We start from the raw sequence: 16,894 nt of genomic DNA, 5'->3' as shown, positions 1-16,894 counted from the left end.
TCTTAACAGATTCTAGATGTCATTAATATTTGTTGCCAGTTATCTTTGTCCATTTTCTTTCTTTATGGTATTTTTTGAACATTTAATTTTTTTTATAACCCATAAGTTTTTATTTATTTATTTATTTATTTTTAATTTATTTTTATTTATATAAAACAGCGGAATGCATTACAATTCTTAATTTTAATGAAGTCCTGTTTATCTTTCTTTTTATGGGAATTTTATCTTTCATATTTATGTCTTTAATCAGTATTCTGCTGTTTTCTTCTAGTAATTCCTTATCTTATAAATCTTAAATCCATTATGAGTGGATTTTTTTTTTTTTTTTTTTTTGAGGTACTGGGGATTAAACCCAGGAGCATTCTACCACTGAGTTCCATCCTCAGCCCTCTTTTTTATTTTTTGAGGCAGGGTCTCACTAAGTTGCTGGTGTTGAACTTGTGGTCCTCCTGCCTCAGGCTCCAGAGTGGCTAGTTTCTGTGTCTTCAGATGTCCACTGGAGCCTCAGAACTAAAGAGTCTGTGTGTCTGTCCTTCTGTTGGAATTTTGCCATCTAATCAGCTTGGTTGGGCCTAGTATTACCGTAGAGAGTTGTAGGCCAGGCTGGATAGGGCTTCTTTTTTCCAGTAATAGTTGCTATCAGGATACTTTTTACATCAAAGGCTGCCTGGGGCTGGGTAGTCAGAGGTGCAGACCTATGTGAGAGAGTCTGGTTGACAGGTGAGAGATGCCATGTTGGGATTTTGAAGCCCAGATCAGTCCCTTTGGGAGACTCAGGGAAGATTTACTGAAGACTCCACACACCAGCAAATGTTGTGGGCTCAACTGCTAGGTAGGTGCTCAAGGGCTGAGTCGGGAGAGGGACTTAAGACCTCTAAAACACAGGTTCCTGCTGTCCCAGCTCATGGGAAGTTCTCTCACACTTCCTTTTCTGGTTCTGGGATTGAATCCCGGGGGTGCTCTACCACTTGCTATACCCCTGGCCCTTTTAAAATTTTTTATTTTGAGACAGGGTCTTCCTGAGTTGCTCAGACTGGCATCAAACTTGTGATCTTCTTGCCTCAAGACTCCTGGGGTTGCTGGGATTACAGGTGTGTGTCCTTCAAATTTTAAGCAAGGCTGTAGCTGGTCCTCCTGTAGAAGGGGAAAGACAAGGAGAAAGATGAGGATGAGGTGAGCCTCTGCCCTGCCACAGAGCCTCCTGGAAGTTTGAGTGGCAGTTCCTTATCTTCTAAGCAACCTCCCTTTTCACAGCCCCCTTGAAGCTGCCACCCTTTTCCTCCATCTCCCACCAAACATTTCCCTGCCTGGCTGGCACTGCCTGGGTGAGGTGCATGATCTAAGTAGTACTCTTTTTTTTTTTTTTTTTTTTTTTTAAGTTGTAGATGGACACAATGCCTTTATTTTATGTGGTGCTGAGGTTCAAACCCAGTGCCTCACTCTACCACTGAGCCACAACCTCAGTCTTCAGTATTACTCTTTTGAATAGTCCAAGGACACCAACACTGAGCCGTGAGGAGCAGATGATGCCACTTACTGCCACCCTGTGTGGTGCTGTGTGTGGACACTTGCCCATGTGCTTTAAGTGTAGGATATCTGCTTGCTAATGAGTCTGCTGGGCTGGACGTGGTGATATGGTTCGTGCATTCCCTGAGTACCTACTTGGCCTCAGGTCGTATTCCTCTCCTGGGGTACAAAAATGGATAGAACAATAGTCCCGGCCTTCAAGACCCACACATTTTTCTGGGAAGACCAGACAGTGAGCAGACCTTCCCCGTGCAGTGGGATTGTGCTCTGGCAGGGGAGGACAGGCTGGGAGGACTGCTCCATGCAACCATGGGAAGGAAGCACAAGAGACTTTTGGGTTTGGCTTTAGGGTGGATGTTGGTGCCATTCACTGAGACAGATGCAGGAGGAGTTGAGGGGAAGAAGAGAGTTAAGTTTAGGGCCCACTGAGCCTGATTGTCATGCTGTGGGATAGCAGGTACACATGTCCAAATGAGTGAAATATGTGGATGTGGAACTTGAAGTTCAAAGTAGAGGGCAGCTTTAGGAGCCACCAAGTATGAGGTGCTCTAGGTCACTCAAGTAGATGAGGTATGGGGGGGATGGGAAACAAAAGAATAGGGGATCAAAGAGGGAACCCTCACATACCCCCATCTACTAGATAGTCTTAGGAACAGCAGAAAGGGCGCCAGAGACCGAGGGTGGTGATGCAGGCCTATAATCCCAGTGGTTCAGGAGGCCGAGGCAAGAGGATTGTGAGTTCAAAGCCAGCATCAGCAAAAGCCAGGCACTAAGCAACTCAGTAAGACCCTGTCTCTAATAAAATACAAAATAGGGCTGGGGATATAGCTCAGTGACCAAGTGCCCCTGAGTTTAATCCCTAGTACCCCCACTCCAAAAAAAGAAAGAAAAGGCAAAAAAATAAAAAATAAAAAGAGACCGGAGTAGAAGAAAATAGAGGACCAAATGGTGTCACTGAAGCTGAGTCTTCTAAAGGCAGAACAGCTCAGCTGAGTGGCACAGCAGATCTGTAGGCTGATGTTAGGTCATTAGTGTGTCTCCCTGTCTGTTTTGATCAGTGTACCCGGGCTTCCTACCTCCGAAGGCTTAGCTGGAGGGAGGTGTCCTGACTTGGCACCTTGGGAGTGGGGCCAACCATGAGGATGCACAGACCAGCCAGGATCATGCAGGTGGGCACAGCACCGATGAGGACTTTGAGGGTGACCACTACTTCCTCTGCCTGCTTGCAGGCTCCTGCCTTATATCCTGCAAACCTGGAGAAATACCACCCCACCCCAACAGTCATATCCTTCAGAGCCTGGGTGAGGGGCTCACAGATACCCACCCCCACACTCTCCTGAAATGTGACTTAATATTTCCTGGCCAGATCAGCCTAATGGTGGAGGAGGGAATGTCGAGGAGAGCAGGAATGAGTGCCAAAGGAGCCGTGAAGACTGGCAGCAGGGGCTTGGGAGGTGGTACAGACTCTAAGAAAGGCTCCAAGTCATGTGCACCAGGTTCCCCACACTCTCTATGGGTGGCCCCTAGTTGGGAAGAGAGGGGGATTTGCCCTCTTCCCACTGTTTTTTTGTGCCTCTGGTATACCCAGCCCTGGACTGACTGCAGACTGAGGGTGGAGATGCCCAGGGCGCCAGCGCCTGAAAGTTTGGTGAAGAAAACATAGGATGCATAGAAGATGGTCTCCAGGCCAGGGCCGTGCCGGTGCTGCAGCTGGAAATCATCCACCACATCTGGCAGAATGGACCTGGGAACAGGTGCATGGAGTTAGCACTCTTCATACCCTTGACAGCCAGCAGCCTGTGGGCTCTCTGGAGACAAATGTGTCAGTCTTCTGTGCTCAAAACCAGGACAGACCCCCAGAGAGCCAGCAGTTTGTGTTCTTGTATTCCCCACCCCCACCATTCTCGCCATTGGTGCCCTTTAGGAGGATTCTAAGGAGGGAGCTTGTGGCCTTTATCTCCTGCTCAGGGTGGACCCAAGACAGCAGGTTGGTCCAAAGGAATGGATATCCCCCCTTCCCTTCACCCAGCCTACCATGGTAGCAGCAAGGACACAGCAGTGCTCACACCAGAGACAAAGGCCACAACATATGCCACAGGTGCTGTGGGTACAGCAGCCAGTAAGATTGCAAAAGGCACCATCATCTGGGGAGACAGACACACAGGCTGGTCCCTCCACCCACTCCCTGGGCTTGTTCTTTCATTCCCACACTCACTGCTCTTTGAGCTCTGGGCCTGGTCAGCAGACACAAAGTCCAGACACAGATTGAGCCCTGCTGGCTTCAGGAGACCCAGGCACCCCTAGCCTTCCTTCTCACTCACAAAGATCCCGAAGGCTGGTGTCCTCTTCCCAAATCGCTGGAGAACCCACTCCCACAAGGGGGTGCTCAGCACAGCTGAGACCTGTGGCAAACAGCAGCATCACAGCAAGGCCCTGCAGCCAGCACTCGACCCAGCACCTCAAAGCCCAGCCATGACCTTGCCCCTGGTTTGAATTAGCAGCTATTAACCTCGACTCTGCTCCCAGTTCCACCCTCTACTGTAGGTGACTAAGATCAAAGTCAACTACAGAATGTTGACCGTTAGAACACTGGCCACACATCCCCAGCTCAGGGCCTTAGGTGCCCTGGCCTTCACCACCTAGGTCCCCTCACCAGGATGATGAGCACCAAGTTTTGGACGTGGTCTTGGAGCCGGGAGGCATGAGTACAGAACAGGACCAGGTAGCTCTGCTCCACCTGAGGAGGTGAACGGGAGGTGGGCATATACAGGGAATGGCAGAAACTCAGAAATCAGGGGCAGGGACAGGGTCTCAAGTCTGGCCTCTTTGGGATCCTGAGCTCAGGTCACTGTCAGCATCATGCAGTCACCCCACAAAGGATGCTTTTCCCCAATAGACAGAAGCACTATTCCTAGTTCATCATCACCCCCTGCACAGCTAAGACCAGTTGGACTTGACTAAACTTCAGGTAACATAAGAGGAAACCACCCCAGACACTGTCAACTTCCTAGGGCTTAAGGCCCCCAATTTCCCCACCTGACTCTTTTCCCAGCACATTTCTCTGAGCCGAAGACCCACTCCAGGTTCCCCCCTACAAAACTCAAGCCGAAAGACTGAACTCTGGACCTATGCAAGAGAGGGGATCAGGTGGCCAGAGATACCTGAACAGCAGTTGAGATGAACAGGAAGGAGACCACTAGCTTCAGATAGGGTGGGTGCCGGGCAGTGAGGCCCATCCCAGCCAGGAAGCCCAGGCCTTGGCCTGAAGCAGAGGCAGAAGGATCTGCAACACAGGAAGGTGACATCTTGGCTTGGTAGGATTCAACACCAAAACCCACCCCCAAGAGGAGTCCTGCTTCCAGTTCTGGCCTCCCATTTCCTTGCAGCGCCTCCATACCTGGCTGCTCCTTCACCCCTAGGCAGAGCAAACCGCTGCAAACGTGGTAAGTCACCACCACCACAGCGGCTGCAATGGAGTAGAGACGAGTCTGTGGGACAGGACAGAACTGGGCTGGGGGTGATGTCTCCAACGCAGGGAGGTAGGGCCGAAGTACCTCCCAATGGAGCAGAGGAACCCTCAGCTCAAGCCCCAGGTGCTGGGTCCCTCTCTTCCATATCACTCAGAGGTAGGTCTAAGGGCCCAGAATGGTCCCTCACACACATCCAGTTCTGCTGACCCTGTGCTTCCTGCCTGGAAAGGAGGCATTGATGCCACCAGGGGTCAGAGCATTCACTTTCTCATTTCACTTAGCAAACATACATTGCCACTGACGTCTGCATGCTAGACCCTGAGGTTATGATGATGAATAAGTGACCTGGCCCATCCATGATAAGGGACTGGGTATGTGACAGATCCGTGGGCAGACATTTATAGCAGTGTGACACACAATGACCCAGATGAACAAAACAGAACAGTACTACCTGTTCAGGGGAGATACATATGTAATAAAAATTGCCCTGGAAGGGGAGGGCAGGATAGCTCTCTCAGGTGCAGTGCATACAGTTCAGCAGGGTGCTGTGCTTGGAGTTTAATGCTCTTTTGTCATGGTCTTGAAAAGCTTGATAATTAAATTTTTTTTTTTGTAATTGTAGATGGACAGATGCCTTTATTTTATTTATTTTTATGTGGTGCTAAAGATTGAACCCAGTGCCTCACACATTAGGCAAGTGCTAGGCAAGCACTCTGCCACTAAGCTATAGCCCCAGCCTGAAAGCTTGATAATTTTATCTGTGAATTTGTATTGATAAGTGAAGTCTGATGGGACAACAGAATGTGAGCTACCAAGGGTTTTGGCCTCTGCTAACATGAGCATCCACCTCTGCAGATGGGTTCTCAGCCTGTTGCTCTTACTCCTTGTAGATAGGAAATACTAATTTAAAAGCAAACAAAAATACCAACATGAAAGGGTTTATAGAATATAAAGAGGAGGCCCACAGCCAAGCCTGAGGAGGGGTGGGCTGTACCTAATCCTGAGGACAAGGGCTACCCATATTCAAACTCTGAAAATGTTCCTTGATGGGAGGCTGAGGTAGGAGGATCTCAAGTTCAAGGACAGCCACAGTAACTTAGTGAGGCCCTAACACAAAATAAAAAAGGGCTGGGAATGTGGCCCCCAGGTTCAATCCCCAGTACCAAAAAAAAAAGAACAAGAAAATGTCCCCTGACTCTGCTGCTGGGGCCAGTGGGGGCCTGGAGGCTATGTAGGAGGCTGATGTAGTAGCTGGGGTGGGGATGATGGGGACCTGGCCAGTGAATGGCAGGGCAATGTATGCAAGCTGAACAGCTTCTAGGTTTGTGGTTGGAAAAGCAGACAGAGTTTGTAGTAGTTTGGATGGTTCAGAGGGAGGAGTAAAAGGTATGCTCAGGGTTCTGGAGGATAACAGTGTCATTTGCTTAAGGAAAAAGGGAAGACATAGAAGATAAACGTGATGGATAAAATAGATGTGCATCCCCTAATTGCTGAGGAAGGACCTACTCTAAGGGGAGAGGAAGAAGCTTGTTCCCTGTTTCCACTTCTCGCTTCACACTGGGGTCAGCTGGTTGGGGTTGGGGCTGGGAAAGGGCCATAGGAGGACCATGAAAGCACAACAAACTTTTCTGCCCCCTCCCTGCTGTACACTTCCTGCCCCTTCCTGGTGTGCCCCCTCAACGGTCCTTTCTCTGGTGGTAGCCTCCTCCCTCCAGGTGGCCTGCTGACCCACTGTTTTGTTTTATGATGAGCAAGAACCCAGGGTTTAGCAGAGGGCAGTGGGCCTGCACTTGGGACTCATGCACTTAGCTAGGGGAGCAGGGAAGGAACGAGGGTGCAGTGAGCCCCCTGCCTCAAAGATGAAGAGACAAGGTGTGGGGAGAAGTAGCCCTGGAGGAAGGAGGTAACTCTGCAGAGGGGGTCCTGGCCACCTTGGACACTCACGGCATCCGGGGAGATAGCAGCAGGCACTGGGAGCTCAGTGTCCACACAGTGGTTGGACCGGTGGGCACCAGACACAATGAACCCATGGACAGTGGCTCCCATCAGTGTCCCCACCATCTCCATGGTCATCCCTGGAGACAGAGCATGTGCAAGGTGAGTGAGCCAGTAGCAGTGTCCCAGGGCTTCGTCCTCACCCAACCCCAGGACTGCACTTACGGTATGCGGTAGCAGAATCCCGCTCCGTGGGACTGGGGGTGAGGAGCATAGTGAGCGCTGTGTAGGGCACCTGGAAGAACTGGGGAGGCCGGCAGAGCTCAAGATGGCCCTCACCATGCAGATCACCAAGTAGAAATCCCACTTTGCCACACAAAGGCCCACAGCCATCCTGTCCCATCCTGGTACCCAGGAATCAATCTGCTATATGCATGCTGGTTACCTAAGCTCAGAGATGGGGGCTCAAAAGCAGGAGAGGGCACCTGACCCAAATAGGGACAGCAAAGCTAATTTTAAGTGTCTAGGCACTGGTGGGGAGGTGAGAGCAGTGTGGTCCCCAAGCCCCCAGTCCCAGTATTGGCCACAGCAGTGAGGTTTCTCAGAACCAGGGCAGGAAGGGAGGACACCTGCTTACCGTGGCCATAGCCTGGAACAGGCAGTAGAAGGTGGTGTACCAGAGGCCACGCAGGCTGGTGAAGGGGGGCAGGAACCACAGGAAGAAGTAGGCCAGGGCGATGAAGGGTATGCAGCCGAGCATCCTAAAAAGCACACAGTGAAGCACCTGCAGCACCAGGATGGGGACACCCTTCTCAGCCCCTGGGGTTGCCCTGGGCTGGGGCTCTCAGGGTGGGAGCCATGGAGAGGGAAGCAAGGAGTAGAGTGGAGAGTTGGGGACGGGGCATTCACTGCCAGGACTCTGACTGGGGCACGTGGGTGCTCCGTGGTGCCAGTCCCAGTTTAAGAGCACTGGGGCACAAGCCAGTTGCACTTCCTCTGAGACCTTCCCTGGCTTCCAGCCTAGCCTGACCACACTGAGCCACAGGCCAGGTCTGGGATCCTGAAGAGACTTGTCTAGTCCTATGCCCTCTGCTAAGGAACAGTCCCCAAGAATGTCTCTGAACATGGCACACAGGCTGACCCCAGTGTACCAAACAGTCCAGTCTCATCCTCTAACCATTGGCAGGGTGTCCACTAACAAGCTGTGACCAATAGTGACCTCAAAGACAGGGGTAGGTGCCTGGATCCTAAAAACCAAAGGGCTGCTCACCAGGGCATAAGTCGTCCAGACCCTCTCCTCCTGCTTCTGTTGATGAAGAATCCAGCTACAGGGTCGGCAGCTGCCCCAGACACCTTCCCTCCAAACAGGACAAGTGACACGTAGGCAGCAGGAATCTGAAATCCATAGGGGAGGGGATTAAGAGCCAAGACCCAATAGAGCCAGAGAAGGTATCCAGGCTTGTCGGTCAGCAAGAAGGGGGACCTGGGAACATGTGGGGCTAAAGCCACAGTGGAAAATGCTGCTCAATGACCTCCTGCCCAAGAAACCAATCCAGAAACTTCCAAAGGTACATCTGTGCTAGTGAAAAGGGTTGGGGAAGGAGCTGATTCCTGTGCATTGGCACTTTGCCATTATTACTGGGTCCAGTCACTTTTGGACAAAACTTGAGGTGCCCTCACCTGGGGGTGGCTCCAAGCAAGAACGGTGCACCTAGGGTGATAGAGGTAGCCATTTTTCCACAATAAAAATGTTTGTTTTTCTAACTATATAAATGATGCAGTCTTTAGAAGAACATTCAAGTAATCCACACATTAAGCAAAATGCATCTGAAATCCCATCATCTTGAGACAATTGCTAAAAGCATTTTGAAAATCATCCTTTCATGCATTTATGTGCACCTGAAGTTATAAATTTTATCTAAATGGGATCAGATCTGTGTCATTTTAAAACATCATGAGTACCTTGTTTTTTTTAAAAAAGTTGTTCTTGCTTACCTTTTATCTTGCACCATTCCACCCTACAGCCAACATGAACAACCCGGTGCATATCCTTTTATAATTTTCTCTGCACTATTTTAATCACATACTGACACATGTATACTTATGCACACATGCGGTGCACATCTTTGTTTTGCTAAAATGGAGCCATTTTATATACTCTACAACTAGCTTTTCATTTTTGACAGTGAATCATGAAGTCCCTCCATGTCAACTGGTATAGATCTCTCTTTTGAATGGCTGCAAGCACAATAGTCTATTTTGTGGATTAATACCACTTACTTATCTAAGTAAGTGGCTTATATATTGTTGGGCATCCAACAATGTTTCTTATTTTAGCATTATAAACAGACTGCAGTAAACATCCTTGGGAGATTCACTAAATAGCATTTGGCTTTTTGTTAGGTTTGGATCAAAGGACTGTCATCAAGGATGGGAGGGTGAAAGACAGGTGGGGATGAAAGACCAGACACCAAGGGGCCCCAGGCTACTGCCCACACTCACCTGTGCCACATCAAGCAGGAACAGCTGTAGGTAAAAGGCTATGGCGCTGGAAGCTACCTGGTTGGGGATCCCACCAAAGCCATAGCACACCTTCGTACAGAATGAGAGACGACCAGTTCTGCTGACCTGAGGAGACACAGTAAGTCATCCCTACCCAATCTGCGAGTCATAAAACATCTCCCCAAGCCCCCGTGACTTCCATGGGCATCCTTGAGTCCCTATGGTGTTTTTTAAAAAATATCTTATTTTTATGTGGTGCTGAGGATTGAACCCACTGCCTTACACATGCAAGCAAGCATTTTACCACTAAGCCCTAGCCCCCTATGAGGTTTTGATGGTGTTTCTAGCAACCTCTTAGCTCCATCTTGTCCCAAAATGATCCTAATGGGAAGTGAGAGAGAATTTACAACAAAAAAAATTTCTAAACCATGACCTCTAAACCTTTCCAGGGGGAAGTTCTTTCTTATATTTCCCCCCATACTTCCTGCTAGACCCTGCTTTAATTTATTGAATCAGCAATCAGAGTGGACTGTGAGTCAGGAGATTTGGGCTTGAGTCCCTTCTGTGCCACCTACTCTCTGTGTGACATTGAATAAATCACTCTCTCTTTTCAAGTCTTGTCTTCCTCATTGGCCAAATGTAATATAATATCCCTGCCAATTTCACAAGGTTGTTTTGATCAGTGAATGAGGTGGGGGCTTTGAGAACTGAGGACTTCTGCAAGCTAGTTCTTGAACCCCTGAAATCAGCTATACTGAGGGTATTTACAAACATTATAATTCAGAGTCTCTCCCTGCCTTTTCTTTTCCTGGAGAGACAGTTTATCAGTCTATCACTGACACAATGTTTATGAGCGGAGAGTGTATGTATCTATCCCACAAGCCCGGAGCTATCCAGGGAGCTCCTGAGGATTTGACTGCCTACCCACAATCTCCCAGTGGACGCCTGATAAGCATGAGCCTAGTGTGGCTCCTGATTTCCATCCCACAGTCTAGGCCAGCTCCTAACCCTGTTCCTATTGCATTAAATGGCACCAGTCTGCTTAGTGGCTCAGGCCACATCATTGATTCCTTTTTATTTTTTTCCCAGTTCCCCTGTCTAATCTATCATTGAGAGACTCGTAAGTGGCTTCTCTACTTCTGCATCTGTTCCTTACAACTTGACCTCCCATGAAACAGCTGATGTGGGTTTTTATATAGTCCAGTACTGGAAACTGGACCCAGGGGCACTCTAGTATTGAGTCACATCCCCCGCAAGTCACCTTTTAAAAAAATCTTGAGACAGGGTCTCACTAAGTTTCTGAGACTGGCCTTGAACTTACAGTCTTCTTGCCTCAGCCTCTAGAGTTGATAGGATTATAGGTGGGTGCCACTGTGCTTGGCTAGCCAGTGATTTTTAAAAATATAAATCAGATCATGTCTTCTCTGCTTAAAACCCTCCAAGAGCTTGCCATAACATTTTGAATGAAATGCCAAGTCTTCACCATAGCCTGTAGAACCCGCGATGATCAGCCCCCACTTCCCTATCCTCTTTACTTCAAATAGCCCTCCTTCAGCAGGAGCCAGGTCCACCTGACAGTCCAAATGACCAAGCCTGTTGCTGCCTCTGGGCCTTTGCACTTCCAAATTTCTTTGACTGTCTTCTGTGTCTTCCAAGAGCTGACTCCCTTTTATTCAGGTCTGAGTTTAAATGTCACCTCCTCAGGCCTGGGGATGTAGCTAAGCTGTAAAGCATGAAGCGCAAAAAAGGAAGAAAAAAAAACTTGTAAATGTCACCCTTTATATTCCCTGATGACTCGAGTTTCTCAAGTGTACTGTTTGGTATATTTTCTATTTATTCCCTAACAGAATGTAAGCTCTCTGAGAGCACAAACTGTAACTCACCATGGCATCTACAGTACCTAGAACAATGCTTGATATATAGTGAGTGTTCAATATATATTCTTGGAAACAGTGAATGGCTAGCAACAATTAGACACTATTTCTTGAAAAGATGTTGGGGCTCCTCTTTTCTCCTTTGCTTGGAGATGGGAGAGAATTGGAAGTAGAGCTTGCCTATTTTGGTATCTTGAACACTACAAGCAGGTTCTTCTGAAGGGAAGGTCGTCCCAGATAAAGGTTTATCATACTCTTTGCATACTTCCTATGCATGGGGGAAAACCACACTTGAGGTAGGACGTTATTTTCTGACATCTGTGTGAACATTATTTCAACTTCCAAAAAAGCTAAACAACAGAATTCAACATGATAGCCTTCCTCTCCTCCATAATAGAAGCCTTGTTCACCCCTAAATGGGCCTAAAAAGTTTTTAGAACATAGAAGGCCCTCAAGAAAAAAAATTGAATTATGGTTAAGCCGGGTGCGATGGTGCACACTTGTAAGCCCAGCTACTTGGAGGCTGAGGCAGAAGGATCACAAGTCCGAGGTCAGCCAGGGCAACTTAACAAGACCCTGTCTCAAAAAATAAAAAGGACTGGGGATGTAGCTCAGTGATAGAGCACCCCTATGTTTAATCCTCAGTGTGCGTAGGTGGCTGGGGTGGGGGGAGGCAAAAAATTCCAACTGACACTAAAGATACAATCTTGGAGTCTTAGGAAGACAGTTTTACCAACTTAAATCATTAGCCCTTCACAGTCCACAGAGTTTTATAATTAGGCAAACTAGCTGTGTGAACTTGCTGAGCTGTTGTGTCCTCACACTAATATATGGACACATAAGGTTGTTAGGAGGATGCTGGCACTTCATTGACAGCAGTTGTTTCCCCCTTTTGCCCTTAATCTCAATCCAAATTTCTAAATTTCTCTAGAAAATGAGAATATTCAGCCTTCTCATTCACTTTTTTTTTTTTTTTTTTTTAATTAAAGAGAAGGGTTCTGCTATGTTGCCCAGGTTGGTTCTGAACTCCTGGAATCAAGTGATCCTCCTGCTTCAGCCTCCCCAGTAACTGAGACTACATGTGTGCCACCAAGCCCTGCTCTCACTTCTTTGTTGGAGGCCATAATTCCTGGCCCTGAAAGTACGGAAGATAGGGAACTGAGATGGTGGTCAAATGAAGCCACAGAATACCTTGACTATGGGGCTGGGAGCACATGTTGCATTCAATATCACACCATTTGGAGGTTCCTAACCTCTTGGGCCCTCAATCGCACCCCAAGAGCCGACTAGGAGGTCATCTATGGGGCCAGTCTCCCTAAGGAGAGCCTAGTGCCTGGACAATACCAGGGTTTGAGGCAGAGACTGAGGCCACAGGATCTGTCTGGACTCTGGGAAAGGGAGGCAGCCCTCTCACACATAGCTCAAAGGCCCTCCCTGCCCAGGAGACTTGTAGCGTGTGGACAAGAGCCATGGCCTGGCAATAAGACCAGAGACCTGCCCTGGTCCTGCTGAACTGTTTGAAAGAATCCAGCAAGTTATTTCACTTAGATCATTTCCCATCTATTCTCTTTGGGACACCTAATGTCCTCAGCCTCCCTGCTAGGTCAACCTGAAGAAGGGACTGCGAATGGGCATGCACAGCCTCCGCTCTCAGCCCGGTCCAGCCCGCTCCCACTTGCCCTGCTTGGCGCTCACCGAGCCCATCTCCACCGTTTGCTCCCCGGGCTGGGACAGCGGCGCCTCTGCAGCCTGGGCAGATGGGGATCCAGGGGGCGCTGCCATCGTGCAGCAGCTCCAACTGCGGTGGTAGTCCTGGATGTCATCATCGGCGGGAGTGGTGGCCTCGGCCCAGTGGGTGCGGCCGGGGCGGGGAGAGCTGGTTGTGTGCGCCCTCAGAGACGCAGCTGCCCCAAGAGGCAGCACGCAGGGAAAGCCAGAAACCCCAGAATTCGTGGTTTCATTTCTCTCAGAGGAAACACAACGGACCAAATTCACCAGGCTAAGGCCTCGTAAGTCCTTTGGGACCATGTTGTGGATCCTCAAAGGAGTGAGCACTCTGCAGAGGGAAACCCTTCAGCTGAATCCCCAGGGGTGAAAGCCAGCATATAATAATAGTTTATTTTTTAAATGAAGCAATAAGCCATCGCAGGGGAGCATGCTTGTAATACCAGTTAAAAGCAAGCCTGGGTTGAAGCTCAGCGCTAGAGTGCCCCTGGGTTCAGTCCCCAGTGTCACAATAAACAAACAAGAAGCAACAGAATCGACTTGCTCAGAGTAAGATTATGACTGAATAGGTTTTCAACCTGATTTGACAGTGGATGCCTGAAATGCACATTTTCCAGTCTCTCATGCAATGATCATTATGTCCCTGTAACCAAGTCTGGGCCAGAGAACCAAAGCAGAATGATGTGTACAACATCCCTGAAAGGGCCTTAACACAGAAGGGGCTACACAATGTGCAAAAACTGAAAATGTACCCCAGAACTTAATACGAGGTTACAATGATGAAACTCTTAGAAAATAGGAGCAAATCTTCACCATATTAGGGTAAACAACCGTTTCTTAGAATACCACAAGCACAAGCTGGATTTTATCAAAATGAAAAATGTGCTGCAAATAATTCCAATGAATGAAAAGAATGGGAGAAAATACTTGCAAATTTTCATGGATTTGTACTGAGATATATACATAGCTCATAACATTAGGAAAGCAATCCAATTTAAAAACATACAAATAGACAATAAGCACATAAAAAGATGCTCATATCATTAGGGAAATAAAAAAAAGAAGCTACACTAAGGCTTTTATAATAAAAAAGACAGACAACAAGTACTGGGGAGAATATAGAATAACTAGAATCTTCAAACACTGCTGGTGGGAAGGTAAACAGTGAAGCCCTTGGAAAAGTCTGGCAGTTCCTCAAAATGTTAAGCAGAGTTTTTATCAATTCCACTCCTCTGTATAACCCCTAGAGAAATGAAACATGTTCACATAAAAACTAGAACACAAATGTTAATTAGCAGCAATACACACACACCCCTCTAATACATACATAGATATAGATGTATACACACATATGCAACATGTAAAATAAATTTGCCCCAAACTGGAAATAACTCCAAATGACCTCAGGTTATGAGTAGATACATAAAATATGGTATATAAATATAATGGATTATTTCTGGGCAATAACAAGGAATGAAGGGTTGATACCTGCTACACCAAAGTGAATCTTGAACACATTATACTAAGTGAAAAAAAAGCCAGTCAAAAAAGACCAGCTATTGTGATTCCCTTTGAAATGTCTAGAATAGACAAACACATAGAATGTAGATTTGTCTTGCCTAGGACTGGGAGCAGGGAGTAGCTATGAGGTTTCTTTTGGAGAGGATAAACATTTCCTGAAATTAGATTGAGGCGATGGTTTGTACAATGTTGCAATATGCTATACTAAAAACCAATGATCCCACACTTTAAATGGGTGAACTGCATGGTATGTGATTTATAGCTAAATAAAATTATTTATATTTTTATGGTTTTGGGGATTGAACCCTGGGGTGCTCTACCACTGAACTATATCCCCAGCCCTTTTTATTGAGACAGTTGCTGAGGCTGGCCTGGAACTTGTGAGGAGTTACTGAGATTACAGGTGTGTACCACCATGCCTGGCCAGTAGTCAACTTGTGCTGAGATTACAAATGAAAGATATGGGAGTCTGATAATTTTATGAAGTTATCCTATCACCCTGACCTACTTCTCTCTGGAATTTTGCATGGGAAATAAATTTTATTTTACAAGCAACTATTTTGGATTTTCTTTCATAGCTAAACCTAATAAAGAATGCATTACCTTATCTAGAGCAAGTCATTTTTTGTGCCTCAGTTTTTTAATCTAAAAAAATAATTTGTTTGCTTCATTGAAGTGGAAGTGCTAGCCAGGCACAGTGGTGCACACCTGTAATCGCAGCTACTTGGGAGGTTGAGGCAGGATGTTCTCAAGTTCAAGGTCAGCCTCAGCAATTTAGGGAAGCCCTAGCAACTCAGTGAGACCCTGTCTCAAAATGAAAACTAAAAGGATGTAGCTCGGTGGTAAAGCACCCTTGGGTTTGACACCCAGAACAACAAAAAAAAAAAGGTGAAATTTTTAATCCCTTGGAAATTAGATATTAACTAAAAATGAAGTTTCTTGAATAATCTCCTCACCCCACCTTTGGTAGCGAGGACTGAACCAAAGCATGCTTTACCACTGAGCTAAATTGCCAGTTCTTCAGGCAGAGACTTGCTAAGTTGCTGAGGGTCTTGCTGCACTGCTAAGGAATCACTTGCTTGTGATCCTCCTGCCTCGCTGCTGGGATTACAGGTGTGTGCCACTGTACCTGGTTGACTAATCTACTTTTAGATACATAATTTTTATTATGCAGTTTTTGCATGTTTGGGAAGACTTTATTCCCAGTACTTGTACTATTTGTGTGTACTAACACAATTTAAAAAAAAAAAACATTAAAATTTTTTTTAGTTGTAAATACCTTTGTTTATTTTTGTGTGGTGCTAGGATCGAACCCAGTGCCTCACGCATGCTCAGCAAGCGCTCTACCACTGAGCCACAACCCCAGCCTGTACTAACACAATTTTGAAAGAAAGCAGGTTAAAATCAATTTTTACTGCACAGAAACATAATCTATTTTTTGAAGTTCTGAGGTTTGAACCCAGGTCCTTGTTCATCCTTGGCAAGTGCTCTGCCATTGAGCTATATCCCTAGCCTGTGCACAGAAATATAATTAGAAGGCATTTTTTCCTAACGGCTGTTATTCTACTTGAAGTGATGGTATACTTCTGTAATGCAATTTTTAATTAAAAAGACAAATTAGATTTCAAGAGAGAAAATAGCCAAATAACCAAGGCAACTGCCTCTTAATTAAAACAAAAGGAAGGACTGACACACTGTGTTCAGTTAGCTTTCTGTTACTGTAACAAATACGTGAGCTAAATCAACAGAGAGGAAAGGTTTGGGGAGGTTTCAGTTCATGGTCAGTTGATGGTTGCTTTTGGGTCCAGTGGTGAAGCAGTGCGCCTGAGTGGGAGCGTGTGGTGGAAGAGGCTGCTCGCCTCACAGCAGCCAGGAAGTAAAGAGAGAAATGGAAGTGACTCGGGGTACCAATATCCCCTTCAAGGGCATGTCTCAGTGACCCAAGTTCCTCCCAGTAGGCCCCACCTCCTGAGGGTTCCACCACCTCCTAATAGCACTGGAGGCTTCAGACCAACCCTTCAACACATAGAATATTCAACCATAGCACATCTGAAAGGATTCACACCAGAACGGAATCAGTGGTTTTCTCTGATCGGTGGAATAAGATCAGGAAATTTAAAGACCACTTTAGCATATCTGCATTTTATAATTTTCTATAATGAACACAAATTACCTGTGCAAAAAACATGTAAAACAAATGACAAAGAGCCAAAAATTAATCTATGGAATAAGCCATTCTATTTGATGATTTAGTGTAATGAGCAATTTTTTTTTTTTTTTTTTTTTTTACCTAGTTTCTACTTTGGAAGAGAAAGAATAAAGGAGAAACTCCTACTAACA

General features: G+C 46.7%; 1 protein-coding gene across 4 annotated transcripts; it reads right to left on the bottom strand.

Moving 5' to 3' along the window:
* Positions 1 to 308: 308 nt before the first annotated feature.
* Mfsd2b (MFSD2 lysolipid transporter B, sphingolipid) lies at positions 309 to 16,790 on the bottom strand. 4 transcript variants are annotated; one of them, XM_046441345.2, is made up of 14 exons: positions 13,004 to 16,790; positions 9,435 to 9,560; positions 8,203 to 8,327; positions 7,570 to 7,693; positions 7,158 to 7,236; positions 6,942 to 7,072; positions 4,925 to 5,015; positions 4,689 to 4,810; positions 4,181 to 4,264; positions 3,849 to 3,929; positions 3,562 to 3,671; positions 3,128 to 3,271; positions 2,604 to 2,780; positions 309 to 1,134 (listed from the first exon to the last, which is right to left on the bottom strand). In XM_046441345.2, exons 1-14 carry the CDS (start codon positions 13,334 to 13,336, stop codon positions 1,110 to 1,112), a joined length of 1,752 nt encoding a protein of 583 aa, XP_046297301.2. In that variant the 5' UTR covers positions 13,337 to 16,790; the 3' UTR covers positions 309 to 1,109. The 4 variants fall into 4 exon arrangements, with proteins under 4 accessions (XP_046297301.2, XP_058434366.1, XP_058434367.1 ...); XM_058578383.1 differs by having other exon boundaries at positions 4,689 to 5,015; XM_058578384.1 differs by lacking the exon at positions 309 to 1,134 and having other exon boundaries at positions 2,663 to 3,271.
* Between the last annotated feature and the right edge of the window lie 104 nt (positions 16,791 to 16,894).

This window comes from Marmota monax, unplaced genomic scaffold, assembly GCF_021218885.2.
Source record: "Marmota monax isolate L192 unplaced genomic scaffold, Marmota_monax_Labrador192_F-V1.1 WCK01_AAM20220418_F8-fsc00010, whole genome shotgun sequence".
NCBI lineage: Eukaryota > Metazoa > Chordata > Mammalia > Rodentia > Sciuridae > Marmota > Marmota monax.
Note: the sequence above shows the minus strand (reverse complement) of the source record. Positions and strands in the feature narration are given on the sequence as shown.

Excerpts from the sequence above, each read along its gene's own strand:
- Mfsd2b (XM_058578382.1), bottom strand. The coding sequence starts at position 13,336 with ATGGTCCCAAAGGACTTACGAGGCCTTAGCCTGGTGAATTTGGTCCGT. Across the intron at positions 4,265-4,688 it reads TCATCTCAACTGCTGTTCAG|GTGGAGCAGAGCTACCTGGT; the intron begins GTATCTCTGGCC and ends TCACCTCCTCAG. Across the intron at positions 3,930-4,180 it reads ACTTGGTGCTCATCATCCTG|GTCTCAGCTGTGCTGAGCAC; the intron begins GTGAGGGGACCT and ends TGTTTGCCACAG.